Here is a 19,097-nt window from a genome sequence, read left to right as displayed (position 1 = left end):
TGGTGCTATGTTCGAGCCCAGGAATTCCAGCCTAGTTCGGCAATGGTGGAAACTGGACTTTTAAAGTCAGTTAACTCTCTTGCCTCGGGAAGATGTGATGGAGTGAGTATGGTTTTACGCCGCTTTAAGCAATATTCCAGCAATATCACGACAGGGGACACCAGAAATGGGCTTCACACATTGTACCCATGTCAGGAATCGAACCTGGGTCTTCGGCATGACGAGCCAACGCTTTAACCACTAGGCTACCCGACCGCCCGAAGATGTGATGGAGGGTTTTCCAGTCTTCACTCAGGATTACACATGTTCAAGAACTTTTTTGTCTACTGCATGTACTGTCTGTCTACAGGGGCTCCTCAATGGGCCCTTAAAGGTCACTCTGGCCCAGGTCTCTGGCAAATGTCAGTAGAACATCTCAAATTGGATGTAACAGTTAAAAGTGAAAGGCCATTGTACATGAAGACAGTATGTGTGAACACTGAAAATCTGTTGTACACATGGTACATGAAGACAGTATGTGTGAAAGCCTGTTGTACATGTTGTATCATGTTGTATGTGAAAGCCTGTTGTACATGTTGTATGTGAAAGCCTGTTGTACATGTTTTATGTGAAAGCCTGTTGTACATGTTTTATGTGAAAGCCTGTTGTACATGTTGTATGTGAAAGCGTGTGAATGCCTGTTGTACTCACTGCCAAAGTGTCCAGAGTGTCGATAAGAGTCAGGGTGAAACTGAAGAACAAATTCAAGAATATTATGACAGAAGTATAAGTTTGTATTTTCTCATATAATGTTTTACATAGCTAATGATCTCATAATCTGATCTGATAATAAAGAGTCTTTAAAGTCTTAAAAACAAGCCATCATCTGACTCTGAGTATTTACAATTTGACGCCACATCCCACGTTAAAGTGCAAGTATTCATGACAGAAAACGTTTGATGTCCGAAAACCTCTGCTGCTGAAAGCTCTGATCGAAAACAGGACAATACGCGACGGTTGTCCTGTTTTCGATCATATTTTTCGGAGTGTTTCTTATAATCATTGATTATATTTTTACGTGGAAGATGATTTTTCCCGAGGACTACTGTTTTAAAAAACGCGATTTTCCGCTTTTCCGCGGAGATTTCACATCCCTGAAAGACACAAGGATATTACCAACCTGACTATGTGTCATGCACCACAGTGGTCTACTTACTTGCCAAGAGAGTCATCAATGTCGCCCCTGCTCGGCTGGGTGCCCCGGTATCGGCCTTTGCAACTCAGGGGCATCAGCTCGTCCCCGGGGTAGGCATGGTTCTGGAATGACAAACATCATCATCATACTGTAGCTGCCCACAATCATCATCATCATCATCATCCACAACACTTCTATCCTAAGGCCAACAAGATAAGTAGGTGTGCTTCTCGTTTCCCTTGTGCCCCTGGCCTGGAGACTCCTTGGGCTGCTCCTCAGCTTGCATCACCAATAGACTGATAGATGCAGGGAAAGATGAAGGATAAACAGACTGAACATGCAGAGTTTAAAGGGATCGTATGTTGATGGTTCTGTGTGTTTTTAAATCATGCATGAAATAATTTGTTTGCTACTGTTTACAAACCAAGTTTTAGAACAGTCGATGTTCTGTCACTTTAAGCACTTCAACAAGTCTAAGTACATCCTCGATTGTCCAGAGTAGCATATGCTTGACTCATTCTGTTGATTTGAGCCTGACTTAAATCACACAAAAAAAAATAGTCATCTTATCAGACCACACTCATGAGTGAGAGGTGATGAGGGTGATCAGACAGGTGATGAGGGTGATCAGACATGTGATCAGACAGGTGATCAGATGAGGGTGATCAGACAGGTGATCAGATGAGGGTGATCAGACAGGTGATCAGATGAGGGTGATCAGACAGGTGATCAGATGAGGGTGATCAGAAGGGTGATCAGACGGGTGATCAGAATAGGGTGATCAGACGGGTAATCAGACGGGTGATCAGATAGGTGATAAGACAGGTGATCAGACAGGTGATCAGACGGGTGATCAGACAGGTGATCAGATGAGGGTGATCAGACAGGTGATAAGGGTGATCAGACAGGTGATCAGATGAGGGTGATCAGACAGGTGATCAGATGAGGGTGATCAGACAGGTGATCAGATGAGGGTGATCAGACAGGTGATCAGACAGGTGATCAGATGAGGGTGATCAGAAGGGTGATCAGACGGGTGATCAGAATAGGGTGATCAGACGGGTGATCAGATAGGTGATAAGACAGGTGATCAGATGAGGGTGATCAGACAGGTGATCAGATGAGGGTGATCAGACAGGTGATCAGATGAGGGTGAGCAGACAGGTTATCAGATGAGGGTGATCAGACAGGTGATAAGGGTGATCGGACAGGTGATCAGAGGGTGATCAGACAGGTGATCAGATGAGGGTGATCAGAAGGGTGATCAGAAGGGTGATCAGACGGGTGATCAGAATAGGGTGATCAGACGGGTGATCAGATAGGTGATAAGACAGGTGATCAGATGAGGGTGATCAGACAGGTGATGAGGGTGATCAGGCAGGTGATCAGATGAGGGTGAGCAGACGGGTGATCAGATGAGGATGATCAGAGAGGTGATGAGGGTGATCAGACAGGTGATGAGGGTGATCAGAGAGGTGACGAGGGGGATCAGACAGGTGAGGAGGGTGATCAGAGAGGTGAGGAGGGTGATCAGAGAGGTGACGAGGGTGATCAGACAGATAGAGATGTTGACACCACTTCCGAAAAGAAGCTTTGGTCCAGGGCATTTATTATTATAGGATCATGAGGATCATGAGGATTACTGAAGATGGTCTACAAAAACACAACCTTCCTATTAAAATGAGGAAGAGCATGTATAGTCTTGCTTGTTACAAAAGTCATCTTCAAGGCTACAGAGTGTAGAGAAATTACATTGTCATTGTTACATCATGGTCACTGTCAAATCATGAAAGGAAATCTGTTGGCAGTGAAACTCATATATAGTGATAAACATGATGAAAGATTTGTGTGAAACCATAGCAACATGCTAACTGTTGGTAACCATGGTAACCATGTAGAGATCTTTGCACAAAAGACATGCTCGGCATCTATCAACATCAGATCAACGGTGTTCGTCAGCCCTCACAGATTTCTGCAGCAACCTATTCTTGTAAGAGGAACGGGGTGGTCAGGCTTGCTAACTTTGTTGATGCATGTCTTCGTATCCATATTACGTGGATCAATGCTCATGTTATCAATCACTGGATTGTCCGATACAGATCGTTTTTTTACAGACCCCTGTCATTTAGCTGGAATATTACTGAGTGCAGCATGAAACAAAAAATAGAACCAAAGAAAAGAAGGATTTCTGCTGCATTATGACTCCAGGCAATGTCTACATAAATGTGAACTTAACAGTGATCATAGTAACAGAACCTTTGTCTTCCACCATGCATTTCTGAACACTGAACAATGCTGAATAATGTATGTTCCTATGTTTTTTTGGCTGTAACCTTGCTTATTGTATTTGCTTTTTAATAAAATATTGATAGATGTTCAATAAAATATTGATAGAAACATAGATCTACACATTTACATGTCAATGACAAATGTCATTAATACTCTCATATGGTGGTGTGAGCACTTACATGTGCTTGTACAAATTCGGACTAATGCCGTTTAGAAAGTGCTAGCCCACTGAGATACCATGCCGCAGCCTATTATGGATATCCCTCTCAAACACAGTATACTGACTCTGAGCCCACCAGTCCTTGGGTAACCATGGTAATCTAGAGCACCAGGCAGGGGAACTAAACACATAATCTTTTACGTCTTTTAGTATGAGGCAGACGGGGATGGATCCACCGAACTCCCCTCTCCGGGCAGACACTATAATCCACTGGACCATGGACACATGATGGAGTCTGTCCACACGTCAAAGGGTCATGTCACCCGGTCAAGTGGAATCAGTAGAATCGAGACTTGTATATGGTGTAATAACAATCTGTATATTTCGTAAGTTATCAGAGCACTTAACATTTTCTGGAAATAAAAAATTCCACACTTAAGTTTTATTGAAGCGGTGTAGATGCATGTCCTAAACTTAACATGTTAACATGGTTAAGGAATTTAAATACATGACACTTTTTAAGGATAACAACTATTTTTTATTCTTTGTCACGATGTTTCAGAGCTACTTCTTGCTAGTCACCTGAATATTCACCTGATTAAGCAGCAAGAAATAGCTCTGAAACATTATGACAAAGAATAAAAAAAGTTGTTAACCATAAAAAGTGTCATGTATTGATGTTCTTCCAAATTCTAAATGCCTATCAAAGACTTTAACATGTTTAAGGAATTTAGTTTTTTATCCTATTGAACTTTTGAACTGGTTCTTTGAGCAATGTTGAGGCCACATAAAAACAATTGTTTCTAATCTCTGATTTTATTGTATTTCTTGGTAATGCAAATTTGTTCTTACTTTCCATTTTTCAAGTTATTTTCCTTTCCATAGTTGCACTTTTTTAAGTAACCCATTATGATGACCAGTAATGGCATATAAACATGAAATAGGTCACATAAACATACTCTCTAGCTGTTAATCATGATACAACGGTGAATTTGGTTTCAAATGGTTGGGAAATCGAAATAAAATCAAATTCATAATAGACGTACCTACCCATTTTTCAAAAACAAAATTAAATTTTCAACAAGAGTCATCAGGACATGACATATACCGTACCCCTGGTCTGGTGCAACTCTGAAATGGAGTTTGGCTACTTATACCCCATTTGCTATTTCATGATTTGGTACGTTGAGTTCAGCACAAGAAAAAAATAATGCTGTTCATTATTTTTCAACTTCCCAAATCATCAAAAGACACAAGTTCCCCACTAGACTGATCTGTATAGCAAGTTTAATCAAGAAATGCTCCACAGTTTTGGAGTTTTGTTTCCAAAGCGAGCACTACACTCAATTTCAGCATAAGTCAATCTTGTCGTCTTCATGGTCATAAAAAAAATAATCATAATTTTGTTTTCTTTAAATCCCAAATCATCCAAAGGCAACAGTTCACAAACAGACTCATCTGTAAAGCAAATCTCCACAAGATGTGTTCAACAGTTTTGGAGTTCTTCTCCGGAAATGGAAAATGAAAAACAAACGGACAGATGGACATGCTGATCAGTAACGGGAAACAATTTTAATGTTTCATGTTTTTGATGAACCCAGACTTGCATTCTTCAGTCACATTCAACTTCAGCGAGCTGCCACGTCCAGGTCAGCCTGGATTTTCAGCAATCACTTATGAAACATTAATCACTTTGTAATGCACCTACAAAGTGAGAGCCAGTGTTAGGTAACAGAGGCACTGATCAGTGATGCCGAGTTCTGTGTAGGGAACATCAATGAAACTCATTTTATATTTATCTAAACAGTCGCATGTGGTGGTGCATGTCAAATGAGGATATTGTGTATGATCGTTAATATGGATTACACTCTGTGATAAAACTACGAGCCTACTAACCCGAACCTATCATTGTGTATCACATCTGTAGACGTTAGTCTAAGGTATTTATGTGGTGGCAAAGGCCCTGTGTACTGGACACAAATCAGGCAAAGTTAAGCAACATTGGTCATGGACAGTAGGTGGATGGGTGACCGCATTCAACATCTTGACTCCTGAAAGTTTCTAGTTCTTCGGTCCTGCCCCACAGTAAACACGTTACATGTGGTGTCTCCTTAGGCAAGACTTTGTTTGAAAGATGCATCTGTTCACCCATCACTAAATGAGTACCAGGTAGGATGAGCTTGACTATAACCTTCTAGCGCCTCACAAACAGCTTGGGTGGTATGCTCTGCAGGGAGGTGAAAATGAAATTTGAGTACACACTGATCCATTGACCGAGGTAATCATAAAGTAGTACTGTGACTGTGAGCATAACTCTGTTGGTGGATTCAGCATGTATGCAGCCCACAAATTTGAAAGAACAAATCATCGGATTGTTACAGCAATTCGTACAAGAGTGATCTGTCCAACTTAATAAGAGTATTCCTATCTAATCTGTCTGTCTGCATATGTCTGTAGTTATTGAGCTATCAAAACAATACCATGGAATTGGGATTGGAACTTTATATTTGTTTGAAGTGTCCTTTTTTGCCAAGAAAACCTTGGTGATTGGTCCAGGGGTTAGTGTAGGTTTACAGAAATGCGAGCCCAGGAGATATAGAGGATGAGCTTGTGGATGTCGCACAACTGGTCCAAGGCTTATGCTGTTGCATTTCCAACTATAGATCTCAATAGTAACTGAAGCTCACCTTTCATATTATTAACCTTACAAAATCATATATATTGCAGCTTAATAGAAATATAGATCAAGGTTCACACAGATATGGGAGACTAAACTTCAAGGCCTTTTCAAAGCTTTTTCAAGGCTACCAACTGTCATTTTCAAGGTAGTTTATGGTTGTCTTTTTAGCCTTAGTCTGTCAAATATTTTATAAAATCCAGTACACTACATATTAGTCACAAGGCCTAAAAGTCAGTATGACCATCACCCATTTTCCAACAAGATATAATAAATTGACACCTAAATCTATCATTGTGATAAATTTCACGTAAACATCTTTGGTACATATTTTTGTTTCTTTTAATACTTTGATTAACAAATATATGTCATTTTGTACAAGTTCAAGGCTTTTCAAGCTATTTTGGTGATTTTCAAGGCTTTTCAACGCTGACACTAAAAATCAAGGCTTCAAGGGGGACCTTAAAATTCAAGGCTTTTTCAAGCTTATACATGAAACCTGTAGATATAAATATTTTCACAAAACGTTTCCCTTCTGTTACCTTGGTTACCTTGACTGGTGAATAGTCATCCAGTTAATCTTGTGGTCTGACCAGAGTCAAAATCAACCTTGTTGCCATGGAAACGGAAAAAAATAAAAATTCTATAAATCCCTAAATAGCAAAAGCCACCATTGACAACCTGGTCTTTGTGTGTGCAAAGTTTCATGAAAGAATACCTGTCAGAGCGATGGCTGGACAGACAGACAAGCTGATTACTGTATTCCTTTTAGTACTTATCAGGAATAACATATTCCAATATCGTTTAAAAAATATATATACAATAAAATACATATATATAAAATAATAATCAAAAGTGAAGCTCTTTTGTACAGCTGAGAATGCTATTGCCCGAAATTCTTTACGTATGGGACAATTTAATCATTCATCAACGAGGCTCTTGTGCTCGCGATCATAAAAACTTAATGTTGACATATAATAGTCAAACTACAACATGTACAACAAATATGACTTTTAACAAGTCATTTATGATTTACTTTTCCATTCTCTGTCAAATAAAATTTGTTTCAAGATGTCAATATTTGTAACCTGAGCATGGTTGCTGTAAATAACAGTGAGTTGTGTGATCTACTGATCACATCACAAACCCTTTCCCTGAAATTCAGGCTGAATGAAATTTTGAATAAAATTAATTAAATAGGTTACAAACATTAGTCCAGATATACAATGAACACTTTTTATAACCAGACAGTCTAATTACATTTACAATTTGCGTACTTCAGAAAAGATTTGTGAATAGTATTTCACTTGTTACATGCTCACGGTAATGTCTTTGTGTTGGGGGAAAAACATAAAAAATTATGATGGCGTGTATAATGTGCATCCCTCTTAAGACAGCTGTGTTTTGGGGAAAGAAAATGCGCAAGGTAGAAAAAAAGGTACAGTTTGCAAGATAATGTCAAATCTATAATATGTACTTATCTCTCGCAAGTCCTTAGAAATAATGACGATGTACGTGTCACTCATATCATTAATAGATGGCATCCTTGGCAAGTGTCAGTTAAAGAAATAAACAGAAAGTTTTTAAAAGGAATTTAATCATATTTATAATGTTTGTCTTAAGTGAATTGGCGAAATGAATGTAGGTGGCAGGGACAGGGATTCAGGGACAGTGAATTATTTTGTACTATCTGTCATAAATATCCTCAAGTATTAGATCCGAAGTCTTGACTAGTGATTGGGTTAAATGATGATCAGTTCAGAAATGAAACATCAAAATGTCAAGGGAAAGTAGGAAATATGCTCAATACTGTGATTTTTGTTTGTTGTTTAACGGCGCACTCAGCAATGTTCCAGCCATATGATGGCGGTCTGTAAAATAATAGAGTCTGGACCAGACAATCCAGTGATTGATATCATGTGCATTGATCCACGCAATTAGGATACGATGACACGTATCAACCAAGTCAGCGAGTCTGACCACCAGATCCCGTTAGTCGCCTTTTACGGCAAGTATGGGTTGCTGAAGACCTATTCTACCCCGGAATCTTGTGAACATGAACAAGCTAGGAATTAACTTCAGTCTGCACAACATCATGCAAAATCACTGAATATGTTTGAGAATTTTTACTTTATAAAGGTTAATTCCAGAAAATGGTATAAATAACTGAGAACATGCAACTTAATAAAATCTAAAAGAGCAAGAGAAAATATTGCAGGACGCGTACAAAATAATATCTACTTGCCCTGGACAAGTTTGGTTTGAGAAATTTTAAGAGCCCTGATATGACCACGGACTGGAGCAATTTTAGAGGAAATGAGTAACATGAAATATATTTTTAAAAGCCGTAGTAATATTCAGACAAGGAAACATTTCAGGGTGTTAATTTCTACCACAGAGAATGAGTTTATCTAAGTTGTTGAAGTTAATAGCTGATGCAATAACTCTACATCATGCTACATCATGCTACATCGACCATCAGAAGCAACTGTACCAAGTTTCCTGTCCCCTCACAGCTGTCACAACTCGAACAACTAATATTGATGGCATTCATAACACAAGATGCTTCTCAGCTCTAGGCAATGAAAGGATAAAATATCAGATGTTTCTACTTTCCCAAATGATATACCAAAGACACGCTGTGCATCAGTAGAGTGACTCATTCTCCCTGATCATGCTGATACAGACATTACATCCCCTATGTGCTGGGAATGTCTTATCAAAGATCCCAAACTAAGAGCCTTGCAGGCAAATTGAGAAAAAAAATCTTTCATTTGTTGCCAAAAGTTCTTATTTCCTATATACTAATTACTATCATTGTCAACATTTGAACATTTTGACCATTTGACAAGTAACCAACTGGTAATTTAATCCATATGGTGAACGATGTAATAGGGCTGAGATGATACATCGTTGCACTGGTGCAATGGGAGTTTTTATACTATGATACGATACATGATACGTTGTTTTCTGTAATGATACAAGACGATACACTTGCAAAAATACATTATATGTACTTACTACTCGTTGAATGACACCCAGCGTTTTTGTCAGTCAAATATGTTGTTATGTGTTGTAATTAGGGTTTCAAATTCACTCATAAAAATAGCTGCTACGAACACGTCTACAACTAGCTTTACCTCTGAAATACTCATAGTCAAGATTGGACGTAAATATGCGTATCGCAAGACACATCATCATGATCATATCATGACCACACTGTAACGTTTCACCCCTAGGATTTAACATTGTAAACTGTATAAAAAAATGGACAGTCATAACAGCTAGGTACAAACTTAAATTCATATGACCGGCACAGTTATCATGGTTATACATGACTTTATCGGTTATCAGATTTATTAGAAACTAAGCTAAAATGTCAATATACCTCAGAGTTACGCCATTAGACGCTCAGAAATGAAAACAAAATATGACCAGCAAGCGCTGTCTACAGAAACAACACTATGAGTGATTGGTTGATTCGGCAGTCTAAATAACAAGTTACACAACCACAGTTCCTCACAGGCTTTCAAAGTCAAAGTTTAAAGTAAACCTCAGGTTACTTTGCATTTTAGCTGACATCGTGACTCGTCTGCACAGAAATATCAACACATCAAACTTTTTCATATTTCGCGAGAATGAATCATATGATGATTTTTACGCAAATTGATTGGCTAATCCTAGATCGGCAATCTAATTTGATGAGATTAATACACGTCTAGGTCAGAAAGGTCAACAACGACAATGAGGCACTTTAATTTATAAATCGTAGTAAAAACATAATGCACTTCCAAATATGAAAGACTATTTACAGACTACAACAGGCAGAAAAAACACTATTTTTTAATGAAAGTAAGGGAGATGATGTTGGCTCAGGATAAACATGATAAATGCACTTGATATTTCTTTGTCATATTTTAACAAAAATTGCACCAAGACTGCGTCAACCCAGAAGATCGGATTGAACACATCGTTACATGGTCATGCCACCAGTCATACGTTTTCTATTTCAGTTTGCATTTATCTGAGATGATCTTTGACCGAAAGTGATATTATTCCTTATTGGGTTGAATGAACTCTCAAAGTACAATGTTACAATACCTCCAGATTTTGAACAAAATGACATTTTTTCCCAATTTGGCTGCCAGGGCATTTAGTTTAGAATTTTGGTTAAATCCGTGTATTTTAGAAAACTTAGGACTCCTGGGTTTAACAGTAATCCTAGACACAAAGACAAATATTGTGGCTAATATTGGTATATAGAATAGATAGTTGATTATCATGATTATTTATGAATTAAATCTGGTCATATACAAGTAAAATATTATCAATACTTGGTATATAACATGTACGGATATCTAGACATAATTTTTTGGCCACTTCACAGATAGGTAATTGCATGTCAAACCTTCACTTGCCCATGGAGCTTATATCATCAATGATCAATCAATCATATTATCGGATAATTTAAAGAATAACTTCATTAACCCACAGGAATACATAGCTGTAAAAACACAAAGTATTTTTAATTGAGCCCTGTATCCTTCGGCCTCATAGGATACATAGAGCAACAATAATACATAGATTGACAATCTACCTTTATATAACTAAGCATAAACATGATAAAAACCTCATTCTATATCATGCTATATACCGGTCCCGTTAAATACAGGTTATCTCCAAAAAGCCATTACATTAGAAAATAAGATATTATTTATCATGTTTATCCATATTAACATGAATTTGTAAGTTTTTAATGACATTTTCTGCAGACTTGTTCTAACAAGCCAGGCAAGCCAGGCACCATCATCATCGGCAACCATTACAAAGAAGTTAAGGTATACCATTTGGAATGTAAGAGTGCAACAACAAGAAAACATTTGATCCCCATTCATGCCTGTTGAAGGTCATCACCATGAACAAGGTCAAGATTCAAACAGATTGAGAGACTAAAATTCAAGGTTTTTTCAAGGCTTCCACCATCATGACCATCATCTTATTCGTGAGACCAAAGAAGCAGTAATGCCTTTATAAACATCACAAATTTCCCAACAAGATTTATTTTCACAACCAACAAATGAAATAAATTAAGCCATGAAATTTGATACTTTAAAAACAAGTATATGTTATTCATACAAATTCAAGGCTTTTCAAGCTATTCTGGAGATTTTCATTTCAAAGCTTTTCAAGATTGACCCTAAAAATGAAGGCTATTCAAGATGTTCGAGAAGGACCTTAAATATGAAGGCCTTTTCAAGCCTGTATGAACCTTGTAGATATTAAGCGGTTGTAATCAGTCAGTTTCATTGAGACTGAAAACATCATAGTCAATTAGAATCCTGGGGCTTATTTTATTAATTATTCCAAGCACTAAGTATGTAAAGCATGTTTGTATATTCATTCTAAATATTTGCACACAGTACTTTTATTTCATTAGTTGATATTCTTTCTTCTTGAAGTTGAATCACAACACTGAATCAGTTATGTTTAAATTTCAGAGACCGAGATGGGTCATCGTGGGTCAGAAACACAGAGGGTACTGCATGTGAATCATTGTGAATGTTATGCTGATATTAGCCTGCTGGGAAATACTAGAGAATCTGCAGAACTAAGCTGGTTGTTGAACAGTTTCTGTTATTGTTCATGTGTTTTTACACCAGTGTCACTTGTAGCGTAATGTAATGTAATGTAGTATATGTATCGATATACATGAGTTGTAAATTGATGTATTGTATGATGGGTGAGGTGAAATGGGGTTTAACGTCGCGTCCAAGATTATTGCACTTATATAGCGACGTGCATGTACGTGCATGTACGTGTGTGTGTTTGTGTGGCTGCTTGTCCTAGTCCGGACTGATGCCGATTTATAGTGCTAGCTCACTGATATACCATGCCGCAGTTTAACATGAATACCCCACTCAGACACAGTATACTGACTCCGAGCCGACCAGTCCTTGTTTTAGCCCCTTAATGCCTAGTGCCAGACAGGGTAACAACAAGTACCATTTTTTAATGTCTTTTGGTATGACGCGGTCGGGGATTGAAACCCCGGACCTTCGCTCTCCGGGCGGACACTCTACCACTAGACCACGGAGGCGGCCTATTGTCATGTTGTACCATGGGCCTCGTATAACAATACAATACTTTATCGCTGTGTCATTACACCACTATCAGGCACCAGGAACCTTTTTTTACTGTACCTATACAATCTTAACCATGTCACTGGCACTCTCATACAACAACAAGGAAAACATTGACTTAGCAATACATTCCCAATTATTTCACATACTGTTCACACCTTGTACCCACGTGAGGAATCAAACCCAGGCCAGATGAGCAAAAAGTTTTAACCACTTGGCTACCCCACCGTCCTGATCATTGCAGGGGGCAGTGGGATAGCCTAGTGGTTAAAGTGTTCGTTTGTCATACCAAAGACCTGAGTTGGATTCCCCACATGAAGAAAAAGGTTGAATTACATGATGGTTGCTGCAATCATAGTGTTTGTCCCATTGTGTTTGACCCTGTTCTACCAATGTGACACATGCTCATATAACATCACCACTGAAGATGAAGAAACACCTCATTATTGAGGGCTTCTGTTACGCTCTACAAGTCATTATTAAAGATTATTGTTTCATGCTTATTTCAACATTATTGCACTGAATTAATGCGAAAACCTCAGAATTTAACTTTAAACAAAATAATGACTTTTTCCCAAATTTGCCTGACACAGGCACTTACATTAAATCCTAAACAAGTCTGACATGAGCGTGGAAACTTTTGCAAAATTAATGGATGTCGCAGGGTCCTTGGGCATGTGGATGTTTGCTCCTAATCCTATAGCCTTTTATCCTATGAACCAGTGTGCGAAACAAGTACCTGCCTGGTAGCCTGTGGCAACTTTCTTTTTTATCTAAAAATAAAATCTAATTAGCCACGAGTGGGTAGCTTCATTTTCTCTCTACTGTCATTTTCTCTCTACTGTGATAAAATCCTGACAATAATGTTATTCAGCTGTCAAATATAAATTTCCAAACAAATTGGTAAGATTTTAAAAGACTTATTTATAAACTGTTTGTTTGTTGTTTAACACCACACGTAGCAATATCTAAGCTCTATGCATGATATGACGACAGTCTGTAACTAAATAATCAAATCTGGACCAGACAATCTAGATTGACATCATGAGCATCAATCTACGCAATTGCGATATCATGACAAGCATCAACTAAGTCAGCAAGCCTGACCACCTGATCCTGTTAGTCACCTCTTACGACAAGCATAGGTTGTTGTACATTCTAACCCGAATCTTCACTGATTTCTGACATCAGGGATTTACTGTACCATTCTATGCGCTTGTTATGGTCGCTTGCTACTAGTTCTGACACTTACAGAAACCTGTTTGATAAACACTCAGATTGAAGTTCTAACCTTGATGAACACGTAAAATTGAATAAAAAAAATTCTGCTACAAGCATGACCAGATTTCACCTTGTATTTGGTAGTGTAAAAATACCTGGCTACTCGAGTCTAAAATTGGCTGGTAAAATATTATTTGCTAGCCCGGCTGGCTACTACTGTTGAACAATTATTTTACACACTGACAGGAACACACTAACTTTATACCCATGAACATTATGATGAAGTGAAATGAGGTTTGACGTTGTGTCCAAGATCACTGCACTTATATAGGGAGCATGCACGTGTGAGTGTGTGTATGTGGCTGCTTGTACTAGCCCATTTCATAGTTCTAGCCCACCATGAGTGAGTGAGTATGGTTTTATGCCGCTTTTAGCAATATTCCAACAATATCAGCGCAGGGGACACCAGAAATGGGCTTTCCACATTGTACCCATGTCGGGAATCGAACCCGGGTCATCTGCGAGACGAGCGAACCCTTTAACCACTAGGCTACCCGACCGCCCCATAGCCCACCATGACAGTTTAACATGAATACCCCACTCACTCACATTATACCGACTCCAAGCTGACCAGTCCTCGTTTTAGCCCCCAATGCCAAACACCAGGCAGGGTAACAACAAGTACCATCTTTTTAACATCTTTGATATGGCATGGCTGGGGATCGAACATCCACTTTCCAGGCAGACGCTCTACCACTAGACCACGGAGGCAGTAGTGGCTGGGGATCGAACATCCACTTTGCAGACAGATGCCCTACCACTATACCACAGCCATGAACATTATGGTTATCATGGCTGAATTCAGTACAAGGGAATCACTATAAATGGCAGACTAATGGTAGATGCTTACATCCAGTGAAGTCGATAACCTTTGATCTGCTTTTTTCAGGACATTAATTTTTAATGTTGCGTTTAAGATTATCATGATTATTGCACATGAGTGTCCGCTTGTACTTGTCCGAACTAACCATGCTAACACCTGTTTGATAGTGCTAACCCAACGAGACACCATGCTGCAGTTTAACATGGACTCCCACTCAGACACAGTATCCATGGTATACTGACTCCAAGCCGACTCCTACATGACCTATGTGCCTATATAGTGATAAAGGTCTGCTCTGGATTATTTGGTTGATTAATGACAACAAATGTTAAGGGATGCAAAAAGATTAGTACTTACCATATAAGAGCCATAAGCATGGTCGAACATCTCTAATACTTTTAATCTGCAAGAGAAGAAAATGTAATCATAAATCATGCAAATACGAACATTTACCATGTTTACAGAATTAAATCTTAATGATCATGACAACAAATTATGAACTTAACTGACAGGAAGGCAAATTCCCTCTACATGCTAAACATTCTGCCATGTTCTACAGGGTTAGAATCTAACAGTTTTTGTCTACTAGTCCTTACAATGATAACATATAGCAAAACCCTTAAACCAGGGCAATTTCTACTAGTCCTTAGTATACCTTTACCATTGGGCAGTTTGGTAAGGACTACAGGACTAGTGCCAATTTCTAACGCTGTTCTACAGGCAGGTCATCTTCCCGAGGCAAGGGAGTTAACTGACTGACAAAGTCCAGTTTCCACCCTTGCTGAAATAGGCTGGAATTTTGTGGCTGGATTGTAGCGCCACCAGTGGCTATTTCAGATTATGTCCCTCCAAGTGATCAGATTCCATCTCTCATTTCACTTGCACTGACTTCAAATAAAATTGCTGCGCCTGGTCAAGACAATCTGATCGATAATGAAGATCGATATTGTGATAAAATGGGTCTTACTTCATGAAGTGGATCCGATCAGGTGAGCACCTTGATTAAACATGCTAACACCAGCGACATTTGGATGTGTTCAGTGCCAATAAAATATACCTAATAAATTGCATTCTTGTGCACAATAATGAAAATGAATAAACTGAAAAAATAATATATGTATATTAGTTCCCATTACAGCCATTTTAGCCACTTGAATTATTAACAAAAAAAGAAATAAAAAATATATTGAATAAAACTAGTGCTTGCTATAAAATGTGCCACTGCAGGCTTTATTTAGTAAACAAATATTCAAAACTCTCAACATCGTTGGGCGTATTCAATGATATTGTATACAGCTATGATAGATCACTGGGATGCACATTCGATGACCCCTGACGTCGCAGGGCATTGTTTCGCTGGTGTGAATGGCTACTAAATACTACAAATTACTTCATAGGGTATTGTTGATTGCTTAAAATGTTTGTGGTAATGTATTCTAAAGGTAGGCCGGTTGCTGAAGACCTATTCTAAACCTGAATCCCAAAAGGGGTTTTACAGAAAATACAAATATGTAGAAATATACATGCTGTATAAGGGGTGCATATTATCATGATTATATACGCATACATTGAGATATTTTCCCAAAATGAACACATAATCATTACTGCTTGCAAATCACAAAACTGACTGCGAATGGTTTTAACGAGCGAAACCTTCAATTTTTAATAATGGTGAATATGGTAAAATCATGAAATTTGGGAAAGGGAAAAACTTGACTGACAGGTTCCATAAGAAAAGTAAATAACTTGGTTTTGCCTTATAAGGTTACTCTCAGTTGGTCTGGTGGTTGGTCATACACTGTTAGAAGGCACTAATTGGACCTGGTACTAATACAATGACTATTGTAAGCATATTGTAATATATAGATGTAGGTTGTGCGTAAGTCATAATCATGAGATGTGTTGACAAAATTCTATTACTTTCGGCCTAAGTACCCCAGTCCTCTTCTAATAACTCCAAACCCCCTTTTGGAAAAAATGTTATGAGGCACCTGTTCCTCAATCCATCATGATCCATGGCACCTCTTGAGTTTACATGACCATGATAACTACAAAACATGCTTGAGTTATATCGATGACTAGCCATGGCTCTCGTCATCATGAAACTAGTTTACCAATATTTCCACTGTTTGTACACAGTCTTTGAAGACAAGAACCATGTATAGTTACATGCCTACCTTATGACAAAATAGTATATTTGCCACTTTTTTCAATTTTAATCAAAAACATGTTAACTATTGTATCACATTTAATCTGTATGTGGAGGCACTGTTCTAGTTCACGATAAGTTGATACATGTGCGTATTTCATTTTAAATCACGCAATATCACATTACATAATGGTAATGACTTCTTAAATCGTTACGAATATTTTCATAACCATAATGACTTACTTCACGCTGTTCTTTTCTGTCGATGACAAGGCCAAAGCAGAATCATCAAGTAAAATTATTACAACAGCAATAAACATCACAAACATGACTGTATGTTGTCGATCCATGTTTCTCCTAACCAACCGGGTCGTGGGATTACCGGTCTTTATAAATGGAAGACTGTATATTCAATTACTTTGAGGCTGTCATTTTAATGTTTTCATTCTGGCCTGCCATGTCAGAAGTGAAACAGGTCTCGCGAGAAAGTACGTGGCATGTTTTTGTCTACTATATTCTTACGCCTACTCGCTGGTATTATATAAATTACTAGATCTTAAACGAACCGGTTAACAATTGGTATATAAAGGTTGTTCGTTACGTAAAATGAAAATTATTTTCGTTTCAGATATTTTTTTGTGCGTTAGGGTGAAACCCAACCGCGTTAAAACAAAACTAAATATACCAGACGAAAACGATATCAGATTTCCTTGCCTTCTTTCATTTTGTTCCTCGTTAAACACTGTAATATATTAAACGCAGCATTTACGACGTGAAGATCCAGTGTTTGTCGTAAGAACCAACACAAACAGTTGATCAATAGGCATCAGATGACCAGGCTCGGTGATATTGCAGATGGCGTGTCAGCGTTCCCGGATGGCGTGGATAGATGTTCATGCTTTCGACCACGCGTTAGCTTGGTCAAGATTCCATTACTGACACGAATCCGTGATAAAGAGGGAATGTTGTTGAATGTCTGCGCCGATAAACAACATTCATTTATGATTATGATGACGCGGTCTGATTCAGGGTCGTGTCATTCATATCCCTGTCGAAACGTGAAGGTCCGGGGTAGAATAAGTCTTCAGCGACCCATGCTTGTCGTAAGAGGCGACTAACGGGATCGGGTGGTCAGGCTCGCTGACTTGGTTGATGCATGTCATCGATCCCAATTGCGTCGGTCGATGCTCATGATATTAATCACTGGATTGTCTGGTCCCGACTCGATTATTTACAGACCGCCGTCATATAGCTGGAATATTGCTGAGTGCGGCGTTAAACAACAAAACAACAAACAACATATCCCAGTCAGTGCATTACCCCCCTGTCGTTTCGTTCCCCAGACTGCTTATGTAGTATAATATCTATATCTATTTGTGGATAACAATTTCGCAAATTCAGTTCCATAAAAACGTTACATGAAATCATTATGACTGGAGACAAGTCCAGTGTTAAATTGTTACAAAAAGTATCCACATTCTTTGGCATGGCAGGTACTGTTCCGATGTTCTAATATGCACCTCTTGGCAATCGCGTTAAAATCAGACCTTAGTTCTCGCTGCCGCTAAACAAAGATCTGAAGACACCCCATTAAGGGTCACGTCAGAACGACCATTCATCCGACCAATCAGTGCGTCGCTTACCAGATTATGAAAGTGACAGTCGGAATGTAATTTCTAATCATGCAATCTCGAAAACTTTAACATGGGGTATTCCGAACGATAGTTACGGGTTTAACGACTGAATCCTTACAATCGAGACAATCGATTAGCCATTCCAGAATGTTTTTTTTTGTTCAGGTTTCAAATTTATAATCGAGAATTTGTCAAAATATGTTTCGAAGCGTAGTCGCCAATTTGAAATTTGTGCCGTAAAGCACGAGAAAGCTGTCTTCTGATTTGTCATTCCATTGGTCGGTCAAAGTTCGCGCAAGGTCGGTCTGACGTGACCCGTAATGAGATGTCCTCAGATCTTTGTTTAGCCACAGCGAGAACTAAGATCTGATTTTAATGACATTGCACCTCTTGGTTACTTCTAAAACTGTGTCTGTTTGTTGTTCATCATAAGCATCGATCCACGCAATTGGGATACGATGACATGCATCAACCAAGTCAGCGAGCCTGACCACCCAATCCCGTTAGTCATCTCTTACGACAAGCATATGTAGTTGCCTCTTACGGCAAGCATGGGTTGCTGAAGACCTATTCTCTACATGGGGATTCACGTGTATACTAAAACTGTGACTATAGCCAGCTGATCTTTTTTGTTAGGTAATAGCAGACATTCCCGTCCTTGTAAAAAAAGCCTTCATCTAAACAACTTGGTTACCAAAAAACGACCTGTAAGATACAATACAGTAAACTACGGTTATAACGAACACGCTTAAAACGAACTGACGGATGTA

At 38.6% G+C, this 19,097-nt stretch overlaps 1 protein-coding gene across 2 annotated transcripts in view; it reads right to left on the bottom strand.

The window, feature by feature from the left end:
- LOC124124204 (ER degradation-enhancing alpha-mannosidase-like protein 3) overlaps positions 1 to 17,164 on the bottom strand; it is a 42,322-nt gene extending 25,158 nt beyond the window's left edge. For both annotated transcript variants that reach the window (XM_046487324.2, XM_046487326.2), the window contains exons 1-4: positions 16,937 to 17,164; positions 14,902 to 14,947; positions 1,196 to 1,296; positions 691 to 730 (exon numbers count right to left, since the gene is read on the bottom strand). In XM_046487324.2, coding sequence (XP_046343280.2) covers positions 691 to 730; positions 1,196 to 1,296; positions 14,902 to 14,947; positions 16,937 to 17,043 — 294 coding nt within the window. In that variant the 5' untranslated portion in view covers positions 17,044 to 17,164. The remainder of the gene's footprint in view (positions 1 to 690; positions 731 to 1,195; positions 1,297 to 14,901; positions 14,948 to 16,936) is intronic.
- Positions 17,165 to 19,097: the final 1,933 nt, after the last annotated feature.

This window comes from Haliotis rufescens, unplaced genomic scaffold, assembly GCF_023055435.1.
Source record: "Haliotis rufescens isolate VD_foot unplaced genomic scaffold, xgHalRufe1.0.p SCAF_8, whole genome shotgun sequence".
In the NCBI taxonomy this organism is placed as follows: Eukaryota; Metazoa; Mollusca; class Gastropoda; order Lepetellida; family Haliotidae; genus Haliotis; species Haliotis rufescens.
This window is presented reverse-complemented; position numbering and strand designations above follow the sequence as displayed.